Here is a 21,768-nt window from a genome sequence, read left to right as displayed (position 1 = left end):
CTCTAGCTTTCAGGAAGCCGTTCAACACCAAGTATGGGTGGATGCCATGTAGAAGAGTATAGTTCTATCATGACAAATGATATCTAGGAAGTGGTGCCTAGACCAGAGGATAGATCAGTTGTAGGATCAAGATGGACCTACAAGATCAAGTATGTTGCAGATGGCAGTACAGAGAAGTACAAGGCTAGGTTCGTGGCAAAGGAGTACGCACAAAAAGAAGGAATAGACCTTCACCCCAGTAGCCAGATATACCTCTATCAAATCTGTTATATCCCTAGTAGCTCAAATGGGATGGGAGATTCACCAGATGGATGTCAAGACAGCATTCTTGAACGGGGTGATCGAAGAAGAGGTGTATATAGAACAACCCGAAGGCTTCGAAACTCATGAAAAGAGAACTCATGTATGCAGGTTAAAGAAAGCCTTGTATGGGCTCAAGCAGGCACCCAAAGCATGGTATGGTCAGATTCATAGTTACTTGCAGCAGTTGGGATTCGTCAAGAGTGATGTTGATCCCAATCTCTACTATCTAATGGTGGAGAATTAGCCACTTATTCTAGTATTATATGTGGATGACTTGTTTCTAACAAGATCAGTTATGTTAGTTTTTGGTAGCATCGGAAGTGCTCTAGCCTTGAAAATTGGTGGAGATGCTAAGGCACATGAGTTCTAAAGAACCCAGAAACCGTTTGGTGAAATTCCACCCAGATTGTATTTTATTAAAATAATCAATATTTTTAATGGAGTTCCTAAGTCTAAACGTAGGGAAATTAAAACATTAATGGGTATTAATCAAAATATGGGTGAGAATGATCTAGAAGGCGGATCAAGTCATGTTTTAATCTTAGCCGTTGATTATAGACTTAATCTCGACCATTGAAGACTCAACAGGGAAAGTATAAGATGGAGGCTTGGGGTTCACTTGAAGACACACGAGAATTGATCAATCAATTCGATTTTCCTAGGGTAGGGTTTGCTAAAGAATTTGAACCAGTGATCAAGCACTGAGGATCAAAGGCAGCACTAGAAGGAAGTGATTTCCAGTTCCAGTGAATACTCGGAGAAGGATAATAGAGGTAGCGCTGGTCCAAGAAGGGACAGCACAACAGTGGAAGGAGATTGACACAGAGGGTCAATGCAGAATCTGGAGGAGGTTGACCCAGAAGTGCTAGGGATGAGCAAAGTTCAGTGTCGGGAATCATAGTAGTTGATTGGTAGGAAAAATCTCGATTTCTTAGCAGCAGAAACAGCAACACTCTAGGTTGATGCAGTCAGAGGGAGCCTCCACGCAGAAATCACGTAGAGCCTATGTAGGCTCACACAGGGACTGCGCAATGGACTGGGGGCAGAGAAAAATCTCCATAATCAGTGTGAGAGAATTCTCAGTTATCTTCTCTGAGTGGATTGCCATTTTTCTCTAGGGCATCCAAATTGTATTCAAATATTTACTGCCAATAATAAAAATCCTCAGATCTGTTGCGCCGGTTATCCCGCATTGGGTTTTTCCGGGGACGATTGTCCAACAACAAGTGTATCAATGTGATTGTTCATATGCTGATGTTTCTCTTGCCTTTTAGTTTTCAGTTCTAATTTGTGAAATCTACAACTGAATTTATTTTGGTATTTACTGAAGTATTGGTGAATAACTTATCATAAATAAGTAGGAGAGATAAATCAATTATTGCAGCAAATTTTCACAATCTAGGCTCATAAAGGACTACAAGAAGAATCTTGAAGTAGAATTTGACATAAAGGATATGGGGTCGATGCATTATTTTGTAGGGTTGGAAGTTTCGCAGAAGAATGGGGAGATCTTCCTTGGGCAAGGAAGATATGCTACAGAGATTCTGAAGAGATTAGAATGCAGGATTGTCGGCCCATGGCTACGGCTATTATCACCAACTGGAAGAAAATAGATGCATCAGGAGACAAGGAGGTGGACCCCACCTTGTACAGAGAGTTCATTGGGTCGCTCATGTATCTGGTCAACACTAGGCCAGACATTTGTTTTGTTGTCAACACCCTTAGTCAGCTCATGGTGGAATCAAAAAGGGTGCATTAGGCAACAGGTAGGCACATTCTTAGATATGTGGGTGGAACAATCGGATATGGATTGAAATACACCCGAGAAGATGACGTTAAATTGAATGGATTCACAAATGCAGATTGGGTTGGTAGTTCAGTCAATGTTGCACGAAGCGGAAGCGTTTTATGGAAGTGGGGACGCCGAAGCGTCATTTTCCAAAAATCTAGGAAGCAAAGCGTCTGCTATATATATATATATATATATATATATAATATTTTATTATTTTGCATTTATACTCAAAACAAACATCCCAAATACCAAATTAATTGTAGAAGACATGAAAACATGCATATTTTTGCATAAATCAAGATAGATATAACATCCATTGTACATTAATGATCTAGAATCTAGATTCTTCTCCTCTTGTCTAGCCTTTGCCTCTACCTCGATTGTCTAGGGATATTAGTCAACATTGCCCAATTTTGATCAAACTACCTAATTCAAGACTTAAAATATGGTAGAAAAAGCTTAACATGTTTGATCAATGATTTTGACTTGATTGAAAGGTAATTTTTTGCTAAGGGCATGCCGCGTGACAAAGGAGTTCAACAATTAACACCACCAACACTAGGGTACATATAGGGCTTGGTGCTCTTGATTAAATGCTAATCGCATACCTTCATACTTGATATAATCTAATGAAATGCCACAATCCCATTGATCCTGAATTCCTGAAAACTGTTAAGTCTGCTGAATTTTGAATAGGATATGAAATTCTATTTTCTCCATATGAAGTCCAATGAGGCTGGAACCACTCTCAAACATCCTGAGTCATTTCATGGTAATGTTAAAAATTTAAGTAAAAGGATGAAAATGAAAAATAAAAGAGAATGTCACTTTTACTTTAAGAATTTAACATTACCATGAGGGAGCATCTGCTATATTTATATTTTTTTTGCCTTCATTCGTCACCCTAACCCAAGGTGGACCCACCCCCAACAAACAAACTCACCTAAAATTAAAAAAAAAAATTGAAAAAAAAACGATTTTCTAAACGCTTTTCCGGAAGCTTTTCTGGAAGCGTACGGAAGCGTACGCTTCCTCCTCCGAAGCGCCACGCTTCCGACGCCCGAAGTGTCGTACGAAGCGCGCTTCGGAAGTGGCGCTTCCGTACAACGCTTCCAAATTTCTAGGAAGCGGCTAAAAAAGCTGAAGCGGCGCTTCCGAATTCGGAAGCGCCGCTTCCGGTCAAGCTTCCTAGGCGCTTCCGTACGGGACGCGCTTCGGGGCTTGGAACCGGGGGGGGCACTTCGTGCAACACTGAGTTCAGTAATTCGCAAGCGCCGCTTCCAGCCAAGCTTCCTAGGCGCTTCCGTACGGGACGCGCTTCGGGGCTTGGAACTGGGGGGGGCGCTTCGTGCAACACTGAGTTCAGTAGACCGGAAAAGTACCTCCGGGTATTGCTTCAGTGTTGGATTAGGAATGATCTCTTGGTGCAGCAGGAAGCAGAAGTTGGTAGCTCTAAGCTCAGCAAAAGCAGAATATATGGCGGTCAACATAGCTACATGAGAAGCTATATGGCTTAGAAAACTGATTGTGTGTTTGTTCAGGAAAAGAATGGAGGCAACCAATATTTTCCGAAATAATCAGAGTTGTATTAAACTCTCTGAGAATCTAGTATTTCATGATTGGTCGAAACACATTGATATCAGATGTCACTTTATCAGAGACTATGTTCAGCATGGGGCGGTACAGTTGCAGTATGTCTCCACAGGAAATCAAGTAGCACACGTACTCACCAAAGCTTTAGGAAGAGCTAAGTTCATCCAATTCAGTTAGAAAATGGGTATGATAGAGAATCTGTTTCAGTAGCAGAAACGGGCGGTTTCTCAGTTGCAGTACAGATGTAATGTTGGACAGTAGCAATATGGATGCAACATTTGCATAGTAGTTGGTGGGCAATGATGTCAGACATCATCAGCACAGAGGGAGATGTTATAAAACAAAGTGATGCCTTAGCAGGGTGCATTGCTAGAGCACATTCCTCGCTAAGAGGGAGTGCTGATTTCTGGTAGCATCGGATATGCTCTAAGTCTCAAAATTTGCAGAGAGGCTTGGACACATGCATTCCACAATACCCAGAAATCGTTTTGGTAAATTCCAATCGAAGACAGTTTTATTAAAATAATTAATTATTTTTAATGGGTCCCTAAGTCTAAACTTAAGAAATTAAAATAATTAAAGAGTATTAATCTAACTGTGGGTGAAACTTCTAGAAGAAGACGAAGATTGAGTCCAAATGATCTGAGCCATTGATTAGAATCTAATCTGGGCCGTTGGTTCTCAACTGGAGGATTATAAGGACTTCAATGGGAATTTCGAAAACACACTAGGTAGATACTTAGTTACCCGAGTAAGACCGACTTTCTCACTAGTCGAAGTTCAGCAAGAGGAAATCGATTCACAGGGAGAGTTACAGGTGAGGAGGAGAGAGAGGGTAGCAGCATCAGTCGGGAGAGCAAGAGCAGAAGACATAGATCAGAGATGGGACAGCGCAGAGGCTGTGACGCAGAGGGACAACATAGAGGTTGTGATATTGGGACTACGCAGTTCCTATGCAGAAGCTGACACAGTGAGACGCAGAGGGGGCAGCAGGTCCTCTCCTGGATCAGAATATCGCCGAGAAGTGTGAGAGAATTGTCAGTAAATTTCTCATAGAGATTCCTCTTCTATTCTACTGGTTGTATCTTGTACATGATATTTTTGCTAAAGATTAATAAACAAATCCTCATCTACTGCACCGGTTTTCCCGCATTGGGATTTTTCGAGGACAATTGTCCAAAAATAATTGTCATTGTGATTATACTTGTGCTAGTATTTTTTCTTACATTTACTTTCAGCAGTATTTTAATTGTGAAGGCTGCAGTAGAATTTATTTCGATATTTGTCATAGAAACACTGTGAATAACTTATTTCTGAACTAATAAGTAGAAGAAATAATATCAGCCACTGCACTTGGATTTCTATTTAGAAATTTTCACACTTCATGGGTCTTGTTGCTCGTTATGAGAGTGTCAAAAGATGATATCCAAGTCCCCTGTGTCAGTGTGCAATGCTGGAGAGTGATAAATGGAAGCTCACAGTCGGCCCTGTGATCAACTCGCTCTCCAAATCTGAGTGTGCCAAACCCAATGGTGTGCTTGATGCCCTCGTCAGGATATCTCTCTAGCAGCAACACTCTGACAACCTGTTGTGCATCATCTTGCTCGGTTGCACACAAGTACGTACCCCTACACACCTCTGCATAGCACTGAACTCCGTGGCACAACTCCATGCACCCCTGGATACCAATGCTCAATGCCATGCCCCCATGTACCATAGGGAATCCCATATGTGCCCATGCAACCACCACGCTGCTAGTACACCTGCCACGAAGTGATCTACACCTCCTCATCTACCCTGGTAGACCTGAGCGGCCTAACTCCACACCTGTTAGAGGGGATATCTCTGCTATGTTGATCCTCGGTGACTCCTGTTCCTAATACCCCAATGGGAGAACATCGTCTCCATACCATGCTTGGTCGGTGGCCTACTCATCCCACCTCCTCCCACCTACTCCTACCTGTAATATTCCTAATTAGCCATGGCTAATTGGAATATTCGATTTTGTCCAAATTTTGCCTTCTATAGTTATTTGTAAATAAAAAGTGAGGGAGGGGGACATAACTCGCTTTTAGAATAAAAAGTCACTTCCTAGTAGCACAACGTTGTGACTTAAAGGGGAGCCAAGGGGGCCAAAGGGGGACGCAGAAATGGAGCCCACACAGACACATGGAGGGACTGCGCAGGAAGGAAGACACACGTGGCAAGAGGGGAATCACGCAAGAGGAGGTGAGCCTTGGGATTGAGAGAGGCAAAGGCTATAAATGAGAGAGGAGCCCCTTCATTTTGATCATTCAGTTATGAGCATTTGTGAGAGTCATTTCAACTTAAAGCACGCTGGTTGTTTAGCTAGTCTGCAGCACTGTTTAGTGCATTGAGTGTCTCCGTTCGGAGATCTCACCCTTAGCCCCGGGGGACTTCGAGTGCCTGCTTGGGCAAGTTATTTCCATTGGCATTTCAGCAGTAGATACATCAACATTTCAGCAGCAGTTTTATCAGCATTTTTGAGGACTGCGCAGCACTGGGAGAGAGACGCAGTTCTGGAGGACTGCGCAGCACTGTGAGAGGGACGCAGTTCTAGTTTGAGGGCTTGCAGTAGGATTGGTGCTGAGAGATAGAGCAGGGGATCAACCCTTGCATCTGGAGAGTTTTTGGCATGGAGTTTCAGGCATATTTCTAGAGGGTTTCATTCGGTGGCAGCGCAGAGCACTAGGAGACTGTGCAGAACCCCAAGGGGGTGATTTTCCGGTGTCGGCCATTTCAGAAACACTTTCGGGGCTATTCTGGGTTTCTTGAGTAGAGCCCGATTCCAGAGTTTCAGCCATTTCCGAGGAGGGGAGCAGCCCCAAATCCTCATTTGATTTCTAGCAGTAGCAGTAGCAGCAACACAACAGTTCTCTAGCAGCTGGGACGCAGTTCAGAGAGGGGCCATTCCTTTGCTATTCTGAGTGTATTTCTTCACTTGCCTTGTGCAAGTCGAGGTGCCATCTTCCTGATCACCTCCTGTACTCATTCTATTACTCAGTATAATAAAATGGCTTAGCATTCTCTCTGCATTTCTTGAGTATCTGCTTATGGTTTTATTGTTATACGTTGCATCATTGTTATTTGTATCTCTTTGAGCATTCTTGGCTATTATACCACTTGGGTGTTTCTCTTATACTCTTAGACAGAGTCTGGAAAGGGCCAGGTAGCCTCCGGATCTCGTCCTCTTTTTAGAGGCGACATATCTGGTAAATGCCCTCCCAGTCCATCTCTGGTTGGAGTTTGCTTGAGTTTGGAGTATATTCCTAATAAGGGATATTACAATGGTATCAGAGCATAGCTCTGGCTCAACCTATGGAGCTAGCAATCTATGACACCGGGGGAAAAACCCTATATCTGTTACAGAGGTCGGAGATACAGAGACTCTGGGCGTAGGTTGGAGAACACTTACGGAGAGGGAGACTGTGTTCCGGTAGTAGACGCAGAACAGGAGGAGCCTGTAGTGGACGCAGAGCAGACGGTGCTTGTGGTGGATGCAGAGCAAGAGGCTCCAATGGCAGATGATGATGGGAAGAGATTTGCAGATATTCTCCTCAAATCAGTGCAGGATCTGTCGAGGCAGATTGAGGTGATGGGGCAAAGATTCACGGCAGTAGAGGCCAGATAGCGTGAGAACCCACGGGTTTTCCAAGTTGGTGAGGGATCGAGCGCATCCCACCATTTGCTAGAGCAGCGTGATACTGCGCAACAGGTGGCCTCACATGCCACTACACGCTCTACCATGCCCACTTTCTTAGGAGTAGACACGGGGGCCGTAGCCCAGCAGGAGGCAAAGCCCGGACACATGGGCGATTATTTTGCAGAGTACCAGGCCTATGGGAAGGAGTTCAGGGACGCCCTCTCATTCAGAGATTTTGTTCAGCTCCAGCGGGACAGCAGACCCTGCGACCATCACAGAGGGTACCGACATTACCATGATGGTGACACCCACCGTGCAGCGAGTAGATTCCACTTGCCTACGTTTGATGGTTCATCAAACAGTTCAGCAAAGTCTTGGGTGGAGAAGCTGGACATTTATTTCCAGCTTAACCAAATGTCGAAGACAGAGGCCATCAAGGTGGCAACATTGCATTTGGATGGTGAGGCCCAGGATTGGTGGTTTCATGGGATGGTCACACTCGGGCATTCTACAGTGACGACATATGCTGAGTTTACCAGGGGATTGATGGAGCAATTTGACCGGAGGGATCCAGAGCAGCATTTTGTTGAGCTGACAAGGCTCAAACAGACAGGGAGCCCAGAGACCTACATTGCAGATTTCTTGAGGGTCTCCGTGATGGTGCCAGACCTATCCACGGCGCGGAGGGTCTATATGTATGTTGAGGGGTTAGCATAGCCACTTCGGGGTCTAGTCCGATCCACTAGACCAGCCACACTCCAGGATGCTATCAGCAGGACCCAGGACTTACAGGATGTCTTACCCAGGACCCGGACACCTTACCCCCAGAGACAGACTTTCTAGTCTAAGGGGAAGGACATGAGGATTCCACCTCCAAAGGGGAATCCAGGACGAGTATAGCTTGATGATGATGCCAGGAGGGAGCTGAAGAAGAAGCGGTTGTGCTTCACATGTCAGGAGCCGTGGGCACCGGGCAATAGATGTGCTGCGGGCAAAGCACATTTTATTAAGGTCTTCTCTGAGAGCAGTGGAGAAGAGGATGACGAGGATGATGGGGATGCCGGAGATAGCCATGTCGTACAGGGTCCTTTACCACCTCCACCACTAGCAGTAGGAGGTGCATCATTTGCACCCACCGGAGGGGCCCTTGCAGCATTGCGAGGAGTTCCCAAGTATCAGACGTTACGCGTACGAGGGACAGTACGTGACCAACGAGTATCAGTTGTGGTTGACAATGGGGCAACACACAACTTTATCGATGCATAGATGGTTGAGCAGAGAGGTATACAGACAGAGAGCTTCGATGGGTTTTCAGTCTTGGTCCCAGGAGATCAGACCATGATGTGTGCTCGTTATGTTCCAGAGCTTTCAGTGACGATGGGAACCTACACATTGACTGATCACTTTTTCATGGTCGATATTCCGGACACCAACATGATATTGGGTGTTCAGTGGCTTATCACTCTAGGGAAGGTCACGACGGATTGGAAGACCCTAGAGATGGAGTGGGATGATGAGAAGACAGGGAGGCATGAGAAGATACGGGGACAGCACACATATCCGCCTCAGACTGTTTCAGCTCATCGGATGGAGGCAGTCTTCCGGAAGGGAGACATAGAGTGGGCAGTGGAGTTGCATGCATCAGAGGCAGGGACTACAGGGTAGTCGGTATATCCAGAGGTATAGTCCATCCTTGATTGGTATGCCATAGTGTTTGGGGAGATTCCACCAGGACAGCCACTGGATCAGGGGTTTGAGCACACCATCGAGCTAGAGCAGGGCATACAGGCAGTGATCACCACCCCCTATAGGCACCCCAAGGCCTATCGGGATGAGATTGAGAGCGTTATCCAGGAGTTGCTGGCTCTTGGGCACATTCGACTAAGCACGAGTCCTTTTGCTTCTTCTGTGGTGTTGGTGAAGAAGAAGGACGGTACGCTGAGGATGTGCATTGACTACAAGGCCCTGAACAAGAAGACCCTGAAGAACAGGTACCCCATACCTAGGATCAATGAGTTGATGGACGAGCTGAGAGGGGCACGTTTCTTCTCAAAGATTGATTTGAGATCGAGGTACCATCAGATTCGCGTGAGGGAGCAGGACATTCCCAAGACCGCCTTCATGTGTCACTATGGGGACTTTGAGTTCTTAGTGATGCCTTTTGGGCTAACCAACGCCCCAGCTACATTTCAATCCTGCATGAATCACATCTTCCATAGTCACTTGACGAAGTTTGTGTTGGTATTCTTCGATGATATTCTCATTTACAGCAGGACTTGGGAGGAGCATCTCCAACACATTGAGACAGTATTGCGTATCTTACAGGAGCAGCAATTCTATGCCAAACTCTCCAAGTGTGAGTTTGGGTTGACGGAGAAGTTATATCTGGGACACATCATAGGGGTGGACGGAGTGAGAGTCCATGAGGAGAATATCAGGACCATCAGAGAATGGTCGGAGCCGAGAAACGTGACGGAACTTCGAGGATTCATTGACATTTGTACGTACTACCAGAAGTTCGTCAAAGTTTTCTCACAGCTTGCTGCACCCCTAACAGACTTGACGAGGAAGGGGGCATTCAATTGGTCGGATATAGCGCAGCGAGCCTTTGACAGGCTCAAGGAGGTTATGAGCAACTGCCCAGTGCTTGTATTGCCAGATTTTACGCAGCCATTTGTTTTGGAGTGTGATGCGTCGGGAGAGGGGATCGGCACAATATTGGTGCAGGGAGGTCACCCTATAGCCTTTGAGAGCCGGAAGCTCCTTCCGCACGAGAGGTTGTATTCTATATACGACAAGGAGATGCTGGCCATAATGCATGCATTGGCTAAGTACCGGCAGTATTTGGTGAGCAACAGGTTCAGGGTGAGGACTGATCACAACAGCCTCAAGTTCTTTTTGGAGCAGAAGCAGTTACAGTGAGGCAGCAGAAGCAGATCAGTAAGATGCAAGCATATGACTTTGACATTGAGTATGTCAAGGGTAAGAACAACGTGGTAGCAGATGCTCTTTCACGTAGACTAGCCACATTGTCTCTTATGAGCTTGGATACAGACTGGAGGGCTCAACTCTTAGTAAAGTACTCCAAGGACAGGTTTGCATGTGAGATTCTGGACGGGCAGGTGGCAGATGACAGGTACAGGGTGATCAATGAGATCATCTATTACAGGGATCGGATCTTCTTGACTGAGGGGTCTCAACTCAAGAAGAAGATACTCCAGGCATCACATGACTCACCATTGGCAGGCCATCAGGGGTTTACCAAAACCTACAGGGCCATTAGAGAGAGGTTCTCATGGAAGGGCCTCAAGGAGGACGTACTCCAGCATATCAAGGAGTGCAATGTTTGCCAGAGGAACAAGGGAGAGATGAGCCATCCCGCGGGATTATTGCAGCCTCTTCCCATTCCGGAGGGGAAATGGGAGAGTATTTTGATGGACTTCATCACAGGGTTGCCCATGATACAGGGCAAGGATTGTATCTTTGTCATCGTTGATCCACTGACGAAGTACGCACATTTCTTTGCCATATCCACACATTATACAGAAACACAGGTGGCCGAGCTATTCTTCAGGGAGATCTTAAGGCTACATGGTCTTCCTAAGACCATCGTCAGTGATAGGGACAGCCATTTTATGGGCGGGTTTTGGCAGGATCTTTTCCGATTAGTGGGGACGGAGTTGACACCGAGTACCAATTATCACCCACAGATGGATGGGCAGACAGAGATAGTTAAAAAGTGGCTAGAGGGCTACTTGCGTAACTATGTCAGTGAGCAGTAGCGAGCATGGCTGAAGTGGCTGCATCTGGGGGAGTACTGCTACAATACTTCACATCACATGTCCATTGGTATGTCACCATTCTATGCCTTGTATGGGTATCATCCTTTATCTTTTGTTGACGTGATGTTTGGTGATAGCAGGGCTCCTAGAGCCAAGATTTGGATCCAAGAGAGTTAGGATATCCTCCGAGCTCTCAAGGATAACATGGCTACAGCGCAGAATCAGCAGAAGCTATATGCCGACAGGGGTCGGGTGGAGAGACAGTTCGAGGTAGGGGACATGGTCTACCTACGATTACAGCCATACCGACAGTCGTCACTAAAGCAAAGGGGACTGAGAAGCTCAAGCCCCGCTTTTATGGGCCATACAGGGTGATACGCAGGATTGGACAGGTTGCATATGAGTTGGAACTGCCCCAAGGCAGCAAGATTCATAACATTTTTCATGTATCGTGCCTGAAAAAGGCATTGGGGCAGCAGGTGACGATGACAGATGATACCACCCATGGATGATGAGGGGCATTTGGTACTGCAACCGGAGGCTATCATTGATACCAGGGAGAGGCAGCTGCGGAGCAGGACGGTCCGGGAATTCTTGGTGAGATGGAAGAATTTGTCGGATGAGGATGCCACTTGGGAGAGTGAGAAGATCTTACAGCATCCATCACTTCAGTTGCTTGAGGACAAGCAACATTTTGCCAAGGGAGACTGTAATATTCCTAATTAGCCATGGCTAATTGGAATATTCGATTTTGTCCAAATTTTGCCTTCTATAGTTATTTGTAAATAAAAAGTGAGGAAGGGGGACATAACTCACTTTTAGAATAAAAAGTCACTTCCTAGTAGCACAACGTTGTGACTTAAAGGGGAGCCAAGGGGGTCAAAGGGGGACGCAAAAATGGAGCCCACACAGACACATGGAGGGACTGCGCAAGAGGGAAGACACACGTAGAAAGAGGGGAATCACGCAGGAGGAGGTGAGCCTTGGGATTGAGAGAGGCAAAGGCTATAAATGAGAGAGGAGCCCCCTCATTTTGATCATTCAGTTATGAGCATTTGTGATAGTCATTTCGACTTAGAGCACGCTGGCTGTTTAGCTAGTCTGCAGCACTGTTTAGTGCATTGAGTGTCTCCGTTCGGAGATCTCACCCTTAGCCCTGGGGGACTTCGAGTGCCTGCTCGGGCAAGGTATTTCCATTGGCATTTCAGCAGTAGATACATCAGCATTTCAGCAGCAGTTTTATCAGCATTTTGGAGGACTGCGCAGCACTGGGAGAGGGACGCAGTTCTGGAGGACTGCGCAGCACTGAGAGGGACACAGTTCTGGTTTGAGGGTTTGCAGTAGGATTGGTGCTGAGAGATAGAGCAGGGGATCAGCCCTTGCATCTGGAGAGTTTTTGGCAGGAGTTTCAGGCATATTTCTAGAGGGTTTCATTCAGTGGCAGCGCAGAGCACTGGGAGACTGCGCAGAATCCCAAGGGGGTTATTTTCCGGGGTCGGCCATTTCAGAAACGCTTTCGGGGCTTTTCTAGGTTTCTTGAGTAGAGCCCGATTCCAGAGTTTCAGCCATTTCCGAGGAGGGGAGCAGCCCCAAATCCTCATTTGATTTCTAGCAGCAGCACAACAGTTCTCCAGCAGCTGGGACGCGGTTCAGAGAGGGGCCATTCCTTGCTATTCTGAGTGTATTTCTTCACTTGCCTTGTGCAAATCGAGGTGCCATCTTCCTGATCACCACCTATACTCATTCCATTACTCAGTATAATAAAATGGCTTAGCATTCTCTCTGCATTTATTGAATATCTGCTTATGGTTTTATTGTTATATGTTGCATCATTGTTATTTGTATCTCTTTGAGCATTTTTTACTATTATACCACTTGGGTGTTTCTCTTATACTCTTAGACAGAGTCTAGAAAGGTCCAGATAGCCTCCGGATCTCGTCCTCTTTTTAGAGGCGACATATCTGGTAAATGCCCTCCCATTCCATCTCTAGTTGGAGTTTGCTTGAGTTTGGGGTATATTCCTGATAAGGGATATTACACTACCAAAGAATGTTAATCATCTTGCGACCCCATGCGCAACCAGCATGCCAATACAATCCATTGAGCCTGCTCACAAACCACATATCTGCTAATGCCAACTAGAATTCCCCTAGGGAATGTATGTGCTCAGTCACTGGGTCGACTACCTCATCAATTCCATAGCCATCCCACATGTCTTATATCGGATAGGGAGCTCCACCTGGACATGGTGGAGCTCTTATATCGAAGGGCACTGGAGCTCTTATATCCAGTGCCCTCGGTGTCTAAGAGCTCCCACTAAGCTTTACTCTAAACTATGACCATCTCCATGAGTCTAGTCCACTCCACCGGGTACCAACTCAGAATCTCTTGCCATCCAACCCCAAGAGAGGGATCGAATGCACGAACTCCCGCACATAGAACAACCCCGACATGTGGATGTTGCACCTTGTGCAACTTCGATCATCTCATCCTGCTATCTAGGTCAACACATGAGATCTCACTAGGTAGCTCCATCTCCCTCAATCCAATGCGTAGGGGTGGGTTGATAACATTGTAGATCCTGTTAGTGTGCCTCTGAAGTGAACTGTGCTAGAATCCCAACGTGTGGTCTCTATGTTGTCCCTCATCAATGGCTAGCCCAAAGAATGGTTGCACATCCTCCTCCATCATGGGCTCGACATGAGCCTCCAACTCTTCTTCCATAGACAACCCAACATGCAAGACATGCTCATCAGTCGGTTGTAGGTGGTTGTTGTTTTGAAGCTCTATCATAGACTGGGATGCCTCATCAATGGATACCTCATCAATGGATGTGTCCTCAACTGCCTCCTCCAATCTGTCTACTAGGGCTACCAAAGGAAACTCCAATAGGGATGTCTCCTGCATCACACTAGGTGTATCCTCGTGCTCCTCCTATGTGCCATTAGCCTCATGCTCAACCGACTAGAACATATTTAGATGAACTCCCTCCTCCAGGAGTATGTTCTCTCTCATCTCGTCACTTTCTCCGCCTCCCATCTTCGTCTTTGTGGTATTACTACTAGTGTTCCGTTCAACAATCATGCTCCTCTTATTTTCTTCATCTGCGGGTTGGCAACTACTGTTTCTTCTTGTTTCCCTTGTTGACAACCAATCTTCGAGAAGCCCTACCAATCTCTCGATGCTTTTAGTAATATTTTCAAATTTCTCCTGCTGAGACATTTTTTGGGCATAAGTTCAACCTGGAGAATAATGTGGGACTAGTGTTTTAGCCTCTGGAATTCTAGTCCACAATAGCACTTGAGCATGTGTGATTTCGACCCACAACTTTCCAAAATCATGCTCTGATACCACTATAATATTCCTAATGGAAATATACAATGTTAAACAAAGCAAACATAGTAGAATCACATACAAAAATTTACAGCACATTTAGCAACCAGAAATCTCCATGAACTGCATTGATCTGAGCCATTTTATTAATAAATAAGAGGGTATAGTGCGGTGCTGGAAAGAGTGCACCTGGGCTTGCTCAAGGCAAGCTAGTTAAGCCCTAATTAAAAATAAGAAATCCCTCTCAAATCTGTTGTTGCTCTCTCCTGGCTCTGCATTGAAACTACCCAGAATATATGCTACTGGCTGCAAAGAATTGTTGCTAGGACCTCCTCGAATGCTCAAAAACTTCCGAGAAATTAACCCCGGGCTCTCAACCAATAACCCACAAAAGCCCACGAAGGAATTGGCCAAATGTTGACCTTGGAATTTCAGCCCAATTTTCCCCTAGCTCCTCTAGTAGCTGGCTGAGTTGGGGCCCCCATTTGACCCCTCAAATCTGCGTAGAAAATTCTGCCAAATTATTCTTGGCCTCTCCTCAATAAACCCAAAAAACCCTAGAAAGGGTTTGTCCTAGTTTTGACGTTCCAAAATTGAACCCCAAATGCCTGGCCCTCCTCCATAAGCAGAAAATGTAACTTGAAGAAAATGTTGTGTTTGCTGCTCCGCCAAAATGCTGGAAAATCCCCCACAACACTTCCCCGGACTCCACCTCAAGTTTCAACCCCTAATTCCCTTCACTCCACAACCTCCAAGTGTGCTTCCTCCAAGAGTTGCGCAGCCCCTAGACTGTTGCTACCAATCCTCTCCACAAACTCGCACTCCCTACTGCTGGTATAGGTAGGACTGCCTCCCGGGATGGCACTCGAAGTCCACTGAAGCAAGGGTTGAGATCTCCGCTCAGAGACACTCGTGTGCTAAACAGCACTGCAAACTTGGCTTCCGCTCAAGCGTGCTATGTCAAAGACACAATTTCTGAATAGATGAATGAATGACCAAAATGCGTGCCTCTTGCTCTGTTTATCAAAGAGCCTCCAAGATGCGCATGTTGGCCTAGCTCGACTTTCCCCACCAACTTCGCTCCAATGAGAGTGTCTTCCACATGTGGGCCATAATTCTCCATGGGGTGGCCCCCACACTCCACTAGAGTCGCAATATTTCCTTCCTTCCTAATTTTTGGGCTCCCACTTAATCCCAAAATTCATGTGGGACCTCTGAACCCACATCTCCTAAGTGCAAACATGAAATAAGACAAAATTGGGCAAGATTGATATTTCCCTTAGCAATATTGCTAAGTGGGAATTTCACAGTGTGATCCTATTTTGAGCTGAATATTGATAAATTATTGTTATTTCATTAGTCAGTGATACGAACATTCTATTGATATATCCTATCTTAGGTAATCTAATTCACCATATGATCTAACAATTTTCTTGAGAATATAATAGAGATATACCGGTACGCTATCCCTTGGGCTCCAAGTTCACAAACTGTGGGGAAGAGTTGATTGTGTTTGGGCTTTGAATTTCTCTATGGTATTTGATTTTGTAGGATGTTTAAGCCAATATTTATTTTTCGAAATATACTCATCCATTGTTATTTATCCAAAATTATTTCTCCAAAAAAAAAAAAATGTAAATATTGTACATTTGTAAATTATTTCTAACGCATTTGTTTTGCAGCACTTGGGGTTTTATTATTTTTGGGATTATATATATATATATATATATATATATATATGGGGATTTGGCATTCTTTGATTCATTTGTGCAAGTGAACTTCAAATTGCTCAAGAAGATTTTTGTTGGGGTTTTAAGGCAAGATCTAGCCTCCATTCATTCTCCAAGCTCAGCGTCCAGCACTTTTGTAGTGATTTGTCGTGAATTTTGGCATTTGCAAGGGTCCCAAAAAAAAATTTGAGGCCTCTAGGGCCTAACCATCACCTCCTCCAGCGTAGTTGTGCCTTCTTTCCCTCTGCGTCAGCCTTTTCTCCTCATTTGGATGACTCCCAGACCATTTTGGCCTTGTAAACCCTAGTCACAGCCTTCTTGGGGCCTCGGTGTCCCTCTAGGGGAGACGTCTAGCCATTTAGAGGCCTCGGCCCCCTATTTCAAGCCTAGCCATGGGCTTAGGCTGCCCTTAGGAGCCTTTGGCCCCCTTGAAACCCTAGTCGTAGGCCCTCTAGGGCCTTTCCTTGCCCAACATCAGCCTCTAGGGGCTTGATGTCAGCCCTAAGGGGCTTGTTTCCCTCTTTCATGTTCCTCCTTAGCCTTTCTCCGCTCTTGTTTGCCATTTCCAGCCCTTTGTTGACCCTTCTAACCCTAGTCTTGGGGTTTTCTAGCCTTCTAGCCCTTGCCCTAGTCTTGTATTCAATCATTTCTGATTTTTGTATGATTTTAGTAGGCTAACATTGTGATTTTGCAGCGATAATATTAGAGCTAACTTGGTGATTGCAAGCAGCCAAGTCCATTGGAGACTTCATTATCCATTTACAAGGCCTCATGGCCTCTTGGTTTGCTCTCTAACCCTCTTGTTTCATCACTGTACTAAACTTGAATTCTGAAGTATTTTATGACAGCAGCATATTCAGGACCTAAACATACTCTAAATAAGCCTACATTTACTAATTGATCACCTAAGGCATTTATAAATTATAATTAATCTAAAGTTGAATTTGAGTGCATAGAAGTGGGTTTTTTGCATACTGTTGGGTAATCTTCAAATCTGATATGTTTGCTACAGCCACATACAGCAGTGATTAAATTTCGTAAAAGTGGCATAATAACTTATTTGTAATCATATTTTCTCTATGCATATTTGATCAATTCTTGAAGGCTGTCATAATAATTTAAGCTTTGATATTTACAGCATAAAAATATGATATAAAATTACAGTGGTGAAAAAAGTGGTTGAAAGTCATCTAATCTCATTTAGCTTCTGTTTCTTGCATCTTGTGGATTTTGGACAAGTGTTTAATTGGATAATTGAGTGTTTTTCCTATCGTTGCAATAATATGATTATTGGCTGATCCATATTGCATTTCTGCATAATCATCATCTATTTGCACTCTTGCATTAACACACATAAGTGCTCTAATCAAGCTGATAAGTGTTTAACAAGTTTGGCTAATTTCTCTAAGTGATATTGTGGATTATCTCTCTCAATTTTTCGTTTCTCATTGTTGAATTGGAGATTTCTTGTAAGACATCTAATTTTCTCTCTTATATATCTAATTGACATATTGATAACCTGTTTGTCACTTGAGCAATTGTCTATTTGTATCATTTTCTGGCACCGTTAAGTTTGGAGCACTTCCTCTTGTGGTTGAGATTGTTATTCACTTACCTGTTTAAGTACCGTATTGTTCATAATTAAAGATCGTCATAACTAAGTACTTAAGGAATTTTGATAATCTCACCTTAAGGGCACTCATACCTTGCACTTGCATCTTATGATAAGTCTCTTGCATTAATTAATTAACTTCCGAACATAAGCTTGGTCGATAGAGAGATAGGCCCATCTTTCTCATCTAGCTTGAGCAGTCTAGCACCTCTTTAGTAGTTAACACGGTGACCTTGTAGTCATTAGAGCCACAGTCTCTGCAGCGCCGAAGGCACTAGGTGGTTAGAACCCCAGGGGAGGTATCATTAACCAAGCCTCAACTTGCTTCCCCCCGGTTTCTCTCTCACAACTTACTCTAGAGACTAGCTTCAAAACAATTAAGAGGAAGGATACACTTAGAATAGGCATATAATTTAAAATAAACCAAGATTTTGCATCTCACCCAGATTGTAGGATTTGCATCTCATTTAGGATATTGAAGCATCCTTAAGCAACAATTGTTCATCCAGTGACTTGGTAAATAATTTGTTCTAAGCAAGTAATTGACTCGACTTAAGGCACTAATCTTCCATAATAAATCTAATCAAATCATTTAAATTGCTAATACGACCAAGTTGCTAGGACATTCAGCTGTGTCTCCCGGATTTGTTGGTTTCCAATGAATCTTCCATCTTCACATTTCATAGGGACAACCCCCCATAGCTTGCTATAGGGAGACAGTTAGAACGGAGAGGGCGGGGATCAGAGTGACAGCCCCCACCCTGAGCGTGGCGCATCTTGCCTATACAATTTGGTCGACAACAAGACCACCTGGCAAGACCAACTTAAACTCAAGTGAAAGATACCATTCATTAGAGACTAAGATCATAAATGCATATAAGTGGACAACACTTAATGTTAAGGGCATATTAATACTTCAAATCGGGATCACCTTCACATATCTAACTAGACCAAGTCCCGTAAAAATGTTCCTTACATTTGTAGGAGTGGTTAAGTACTCAACCCCATTAGGTGATTCCAACCACCAAGGGGAGGTAGTATTTCCAAGGTCAACCCTTCCATCCAAGGTTTTACTAAAAAAAGGTGGTGATGGAGGGGAAGGACTTCATGACCAAGTGCCAAGGCCAAGGGACCAACTAAGAGTGCACATCCTGAGTGTATAGATGTAATGGAGGGGAAATCATGGAGGCATGAGTTACCCTTCTCGGCTTGCTTTTTCCACCCCTTTGATGGGCCTTTTACTTCTTTTTGATAATGCTTTTATTTGATACATAGCTCAAAGATCAAAGCTTTCTCTTTATGATATAGCATTTCTTTCACCCCTAAAGATGTGGCAATTTCTTTCTCATTAGGGTTGGGACATGCAATGGTTCCTTTTGATGAGATAGAGCATCAAGTGCTCAGGAATCAGGTAATGGTTAAAGAGGAGGGTTGAGCTCATGCTAGGCTTCTACCCACACGCTAACTTATGTCCTCGCCATCTTTTGCATTTTAATTTTTCTTTTCTTTCTTTGTGGCCATCCTATGCTTTTTCATTCTTTTAGCTGCATCAACTTCCAAGGCAATGTTTTCTGGCCCTACTCAAGGATGAAGATAATTGAGTGCCAAATCCCAATGAACCAATGACAATCAACCCAAAGAATGGAGATGATATAAAAGGATGATAATGTGTCATGAAAGATGTTAAAGTATGGTAAAGGAGAATGGACACACTATTTCAATCTAGGTCTTCCAAGTAGTGCCCCTCCTAGAACCCTAAATCCTTAGGGGAGGTCCCATCGGAGTAGGGCTAAAGATTAAACCCCCCCTCCCCCCCGGTAAGGTGAAAGAACAAGTTTACAATCAAGATCAGTCATCCATCCAGATCACCACTTTATTCATAATAAATGCCCAAAACATTAAGTAAAAGCATTCAATTGCAAAATGATCAAAGTACCTTTTGAGTGGTAGCCCACCTTAATCCAAGAGGAATACCGGATGGTGAGAGGTGTATGTTTGGTGTAGATGGTGGAGGAACTGGCATATCATCATCAATAAGCAAATGTGTAGGGATGCTGGCTGGCTGGTTGTCCAAGCTAGGAGAAAATGTTTTCTCCTACAGGGTTACCCACTTTGGTCGGTAACAGGCCACACGTAGTGTCTGACTCAGGTATGCATGGGATCACAGGCAGTCACCAAGATTTTACTGTATACCAACTAGCTAAGCTCAAACATAAACATGCGACATTAAAATGTACCATGAGGGTAGATAGAAATTTTTGAGCTTATTTAAGGATATTCATAAGACAATTTGGCTAGACAGAATATGTTGAAAACAAGCCCTATATGAATACCTGATTATGTCCCATTGCAGGAGCTGCACAGTAAATCACCCGTGCATCGGCCAGTTCACTTGCTTGAAGAACTAATGAGGGCCCCAATTCTGTGTCTCCTGAGAAAGAGTCAGAACCCCCATTCACCGTTACAGAACATTTCAGTTTGACTTTGGAATGCCTCAAAGAGCTAGACTTGCATTGTGGTAATTTCTTCATCGGTACTGCCCCAAATAAATTACAGCAGATTTTAGATGAAGAACGTATACAACCAGCAAAAAGATTATGATAACCTGATCAGATTTTCAAACAAGTCATTAGAACTGCAAGTATATGCAAACATGCAAAAGAATTTCATACATGTCTACAAAAGGCCAATGACATGGTTAGAACATAATTGATAATATCAACATTTACCATTGAAATTTACAATCTGCAAAAGTTAGAATTTATTGAACTGTATCTAAACTTTAAAGAGACCTAAAACAGATATTCTTGACAAATCTTGTTTTTCTAAATATGAAAATGCATAAGCTAACATAAACCTGTTTCATAATATATTAAATCGTTATTTTTTTAAATAACCTATAGCGACAAGAAAATACTTGGAAGAGAAGAGGAACCTATCCAATGGATTGCACATAGTCCTCAACCACCAATGCTTACTACGTGTTACGGGTCAAATTCTCGCTAGAAGGAAAAGTCCTGACCTTAACGGGAGAGCCTAAAGGCAACTATTAGGTAAGCCATCCACTATCACCTTGGTGGATTTGTCCCACACGTTAGACTATAGAAATCCTAGTCTATGGCGGTATTCCTATGGTCAATTTAGCTAAACTCGTTGTATAAATGGAGTGATCCTTTATCTTAAATTGATTATGAAAATTATTAACCAAACAACCACTTTATTTAGAATGTGATAAATGTGATGCAAATTCTTGTTTGATCATTATCAAATTAACACAAGCTTCCAGCTATGATAAAATGTCAAAACATGAACCAATCAAGAACTTGTGTTTTTTTAAATGCTGGAAATGACTTTAATTGAGGTGTGACAAACTCAAATAACCAGGTGAAAGGAAAAAAATATTTGTTTATCACCACAATGATTTATCAATTATGCCTCAGGTGATGTTCACAATCATGTGTTATCCAAGAGTGTTCAAATCTGGTTATGGGTCAACAATAACCATCCATTCAAATGAATGATCCAAGTGCAATAGGAAATTATGATGCTCACAATGTTACACTTGGATTATCAAGTTATTGGAATATTTAGATCCATCTATCAACACAATAGTGCTTGCAATGATCAAGATACAAGAGGGATTAGATCATGAAATAAGTCACCAAATAAAAATCATCACTTTTGTCCAATACATTCTACTTAAAACTCATAAGAAATTATTTAAATGCTTAGCTTATGAAAGGTTGTCAATGTTGTGTATCAAATCATGAAAGGAAAACCTAACATGGCACATTTAAGATTAAGTTATGATAACTAGCACCTTGGTGCAACAATGTTGAACTGTTTCAATTTTAAATCTGCTTATGATTCCTTATTGCAGCAGATTCAGGATAACAAAGATCATTCAAAGTAAACCAACATTTAAGTCAACTCTTAAGCAGGAGTATTATGCCAGCAGT

At 43.6% G+C, this 21,768-nt stretch overlaps 1 protein-coding gene across 7 annotated transcripts in view; it reads right to left on the bottom strand.

Annotated features, from left to right (window-relative positions):
• The window catches only part of HDA14 (histone deacetylase 14), a 459,743-nt gene that overhangs the window by 376,812 nt on the left and 61,163 nt on the right, over window positions 1–21,768 (bottom strand). For 6 of the 7 annotated variants that reach the window (XM_089416198.1, XM_089416197.1, XM_089416192.1 and 3 more), the window contains exon 2: window positions 20,143–20,414. In XM_089416198.1, coding sequence (XP_089272324.1) covers window positions 20,143–20,414 — 272 coding nt within the window. The remainder of the gene's footprint in view (window positions 1–20,142; window positions 20,415–21,768) is intronic. The other variant, XM_089416193.1, reaches the window with a different exon arrangement.

This window comes from Pinus tabuliformis, chromosome 3_2 (assembly GCF_031772625.1).
Source record: "Pinus tabuliformis cultivar Carrire ecotype Pingquan chromosome 3_2, CPIR1, whole genome shotgun sequence".
In the NCBI taxonomy this organism is placed as follows: Eukaryota; Viridiplantae; Streptophyta; class Pinopsida; order Pinales; family Pinaceae; genus Pinus; species Pinus tabuliformis.
The sequence above is the reverse complement of the archived record's forward strand: the minus strand, read 5'-3'. Positions and strand labels throughout refer to the sequence as shown.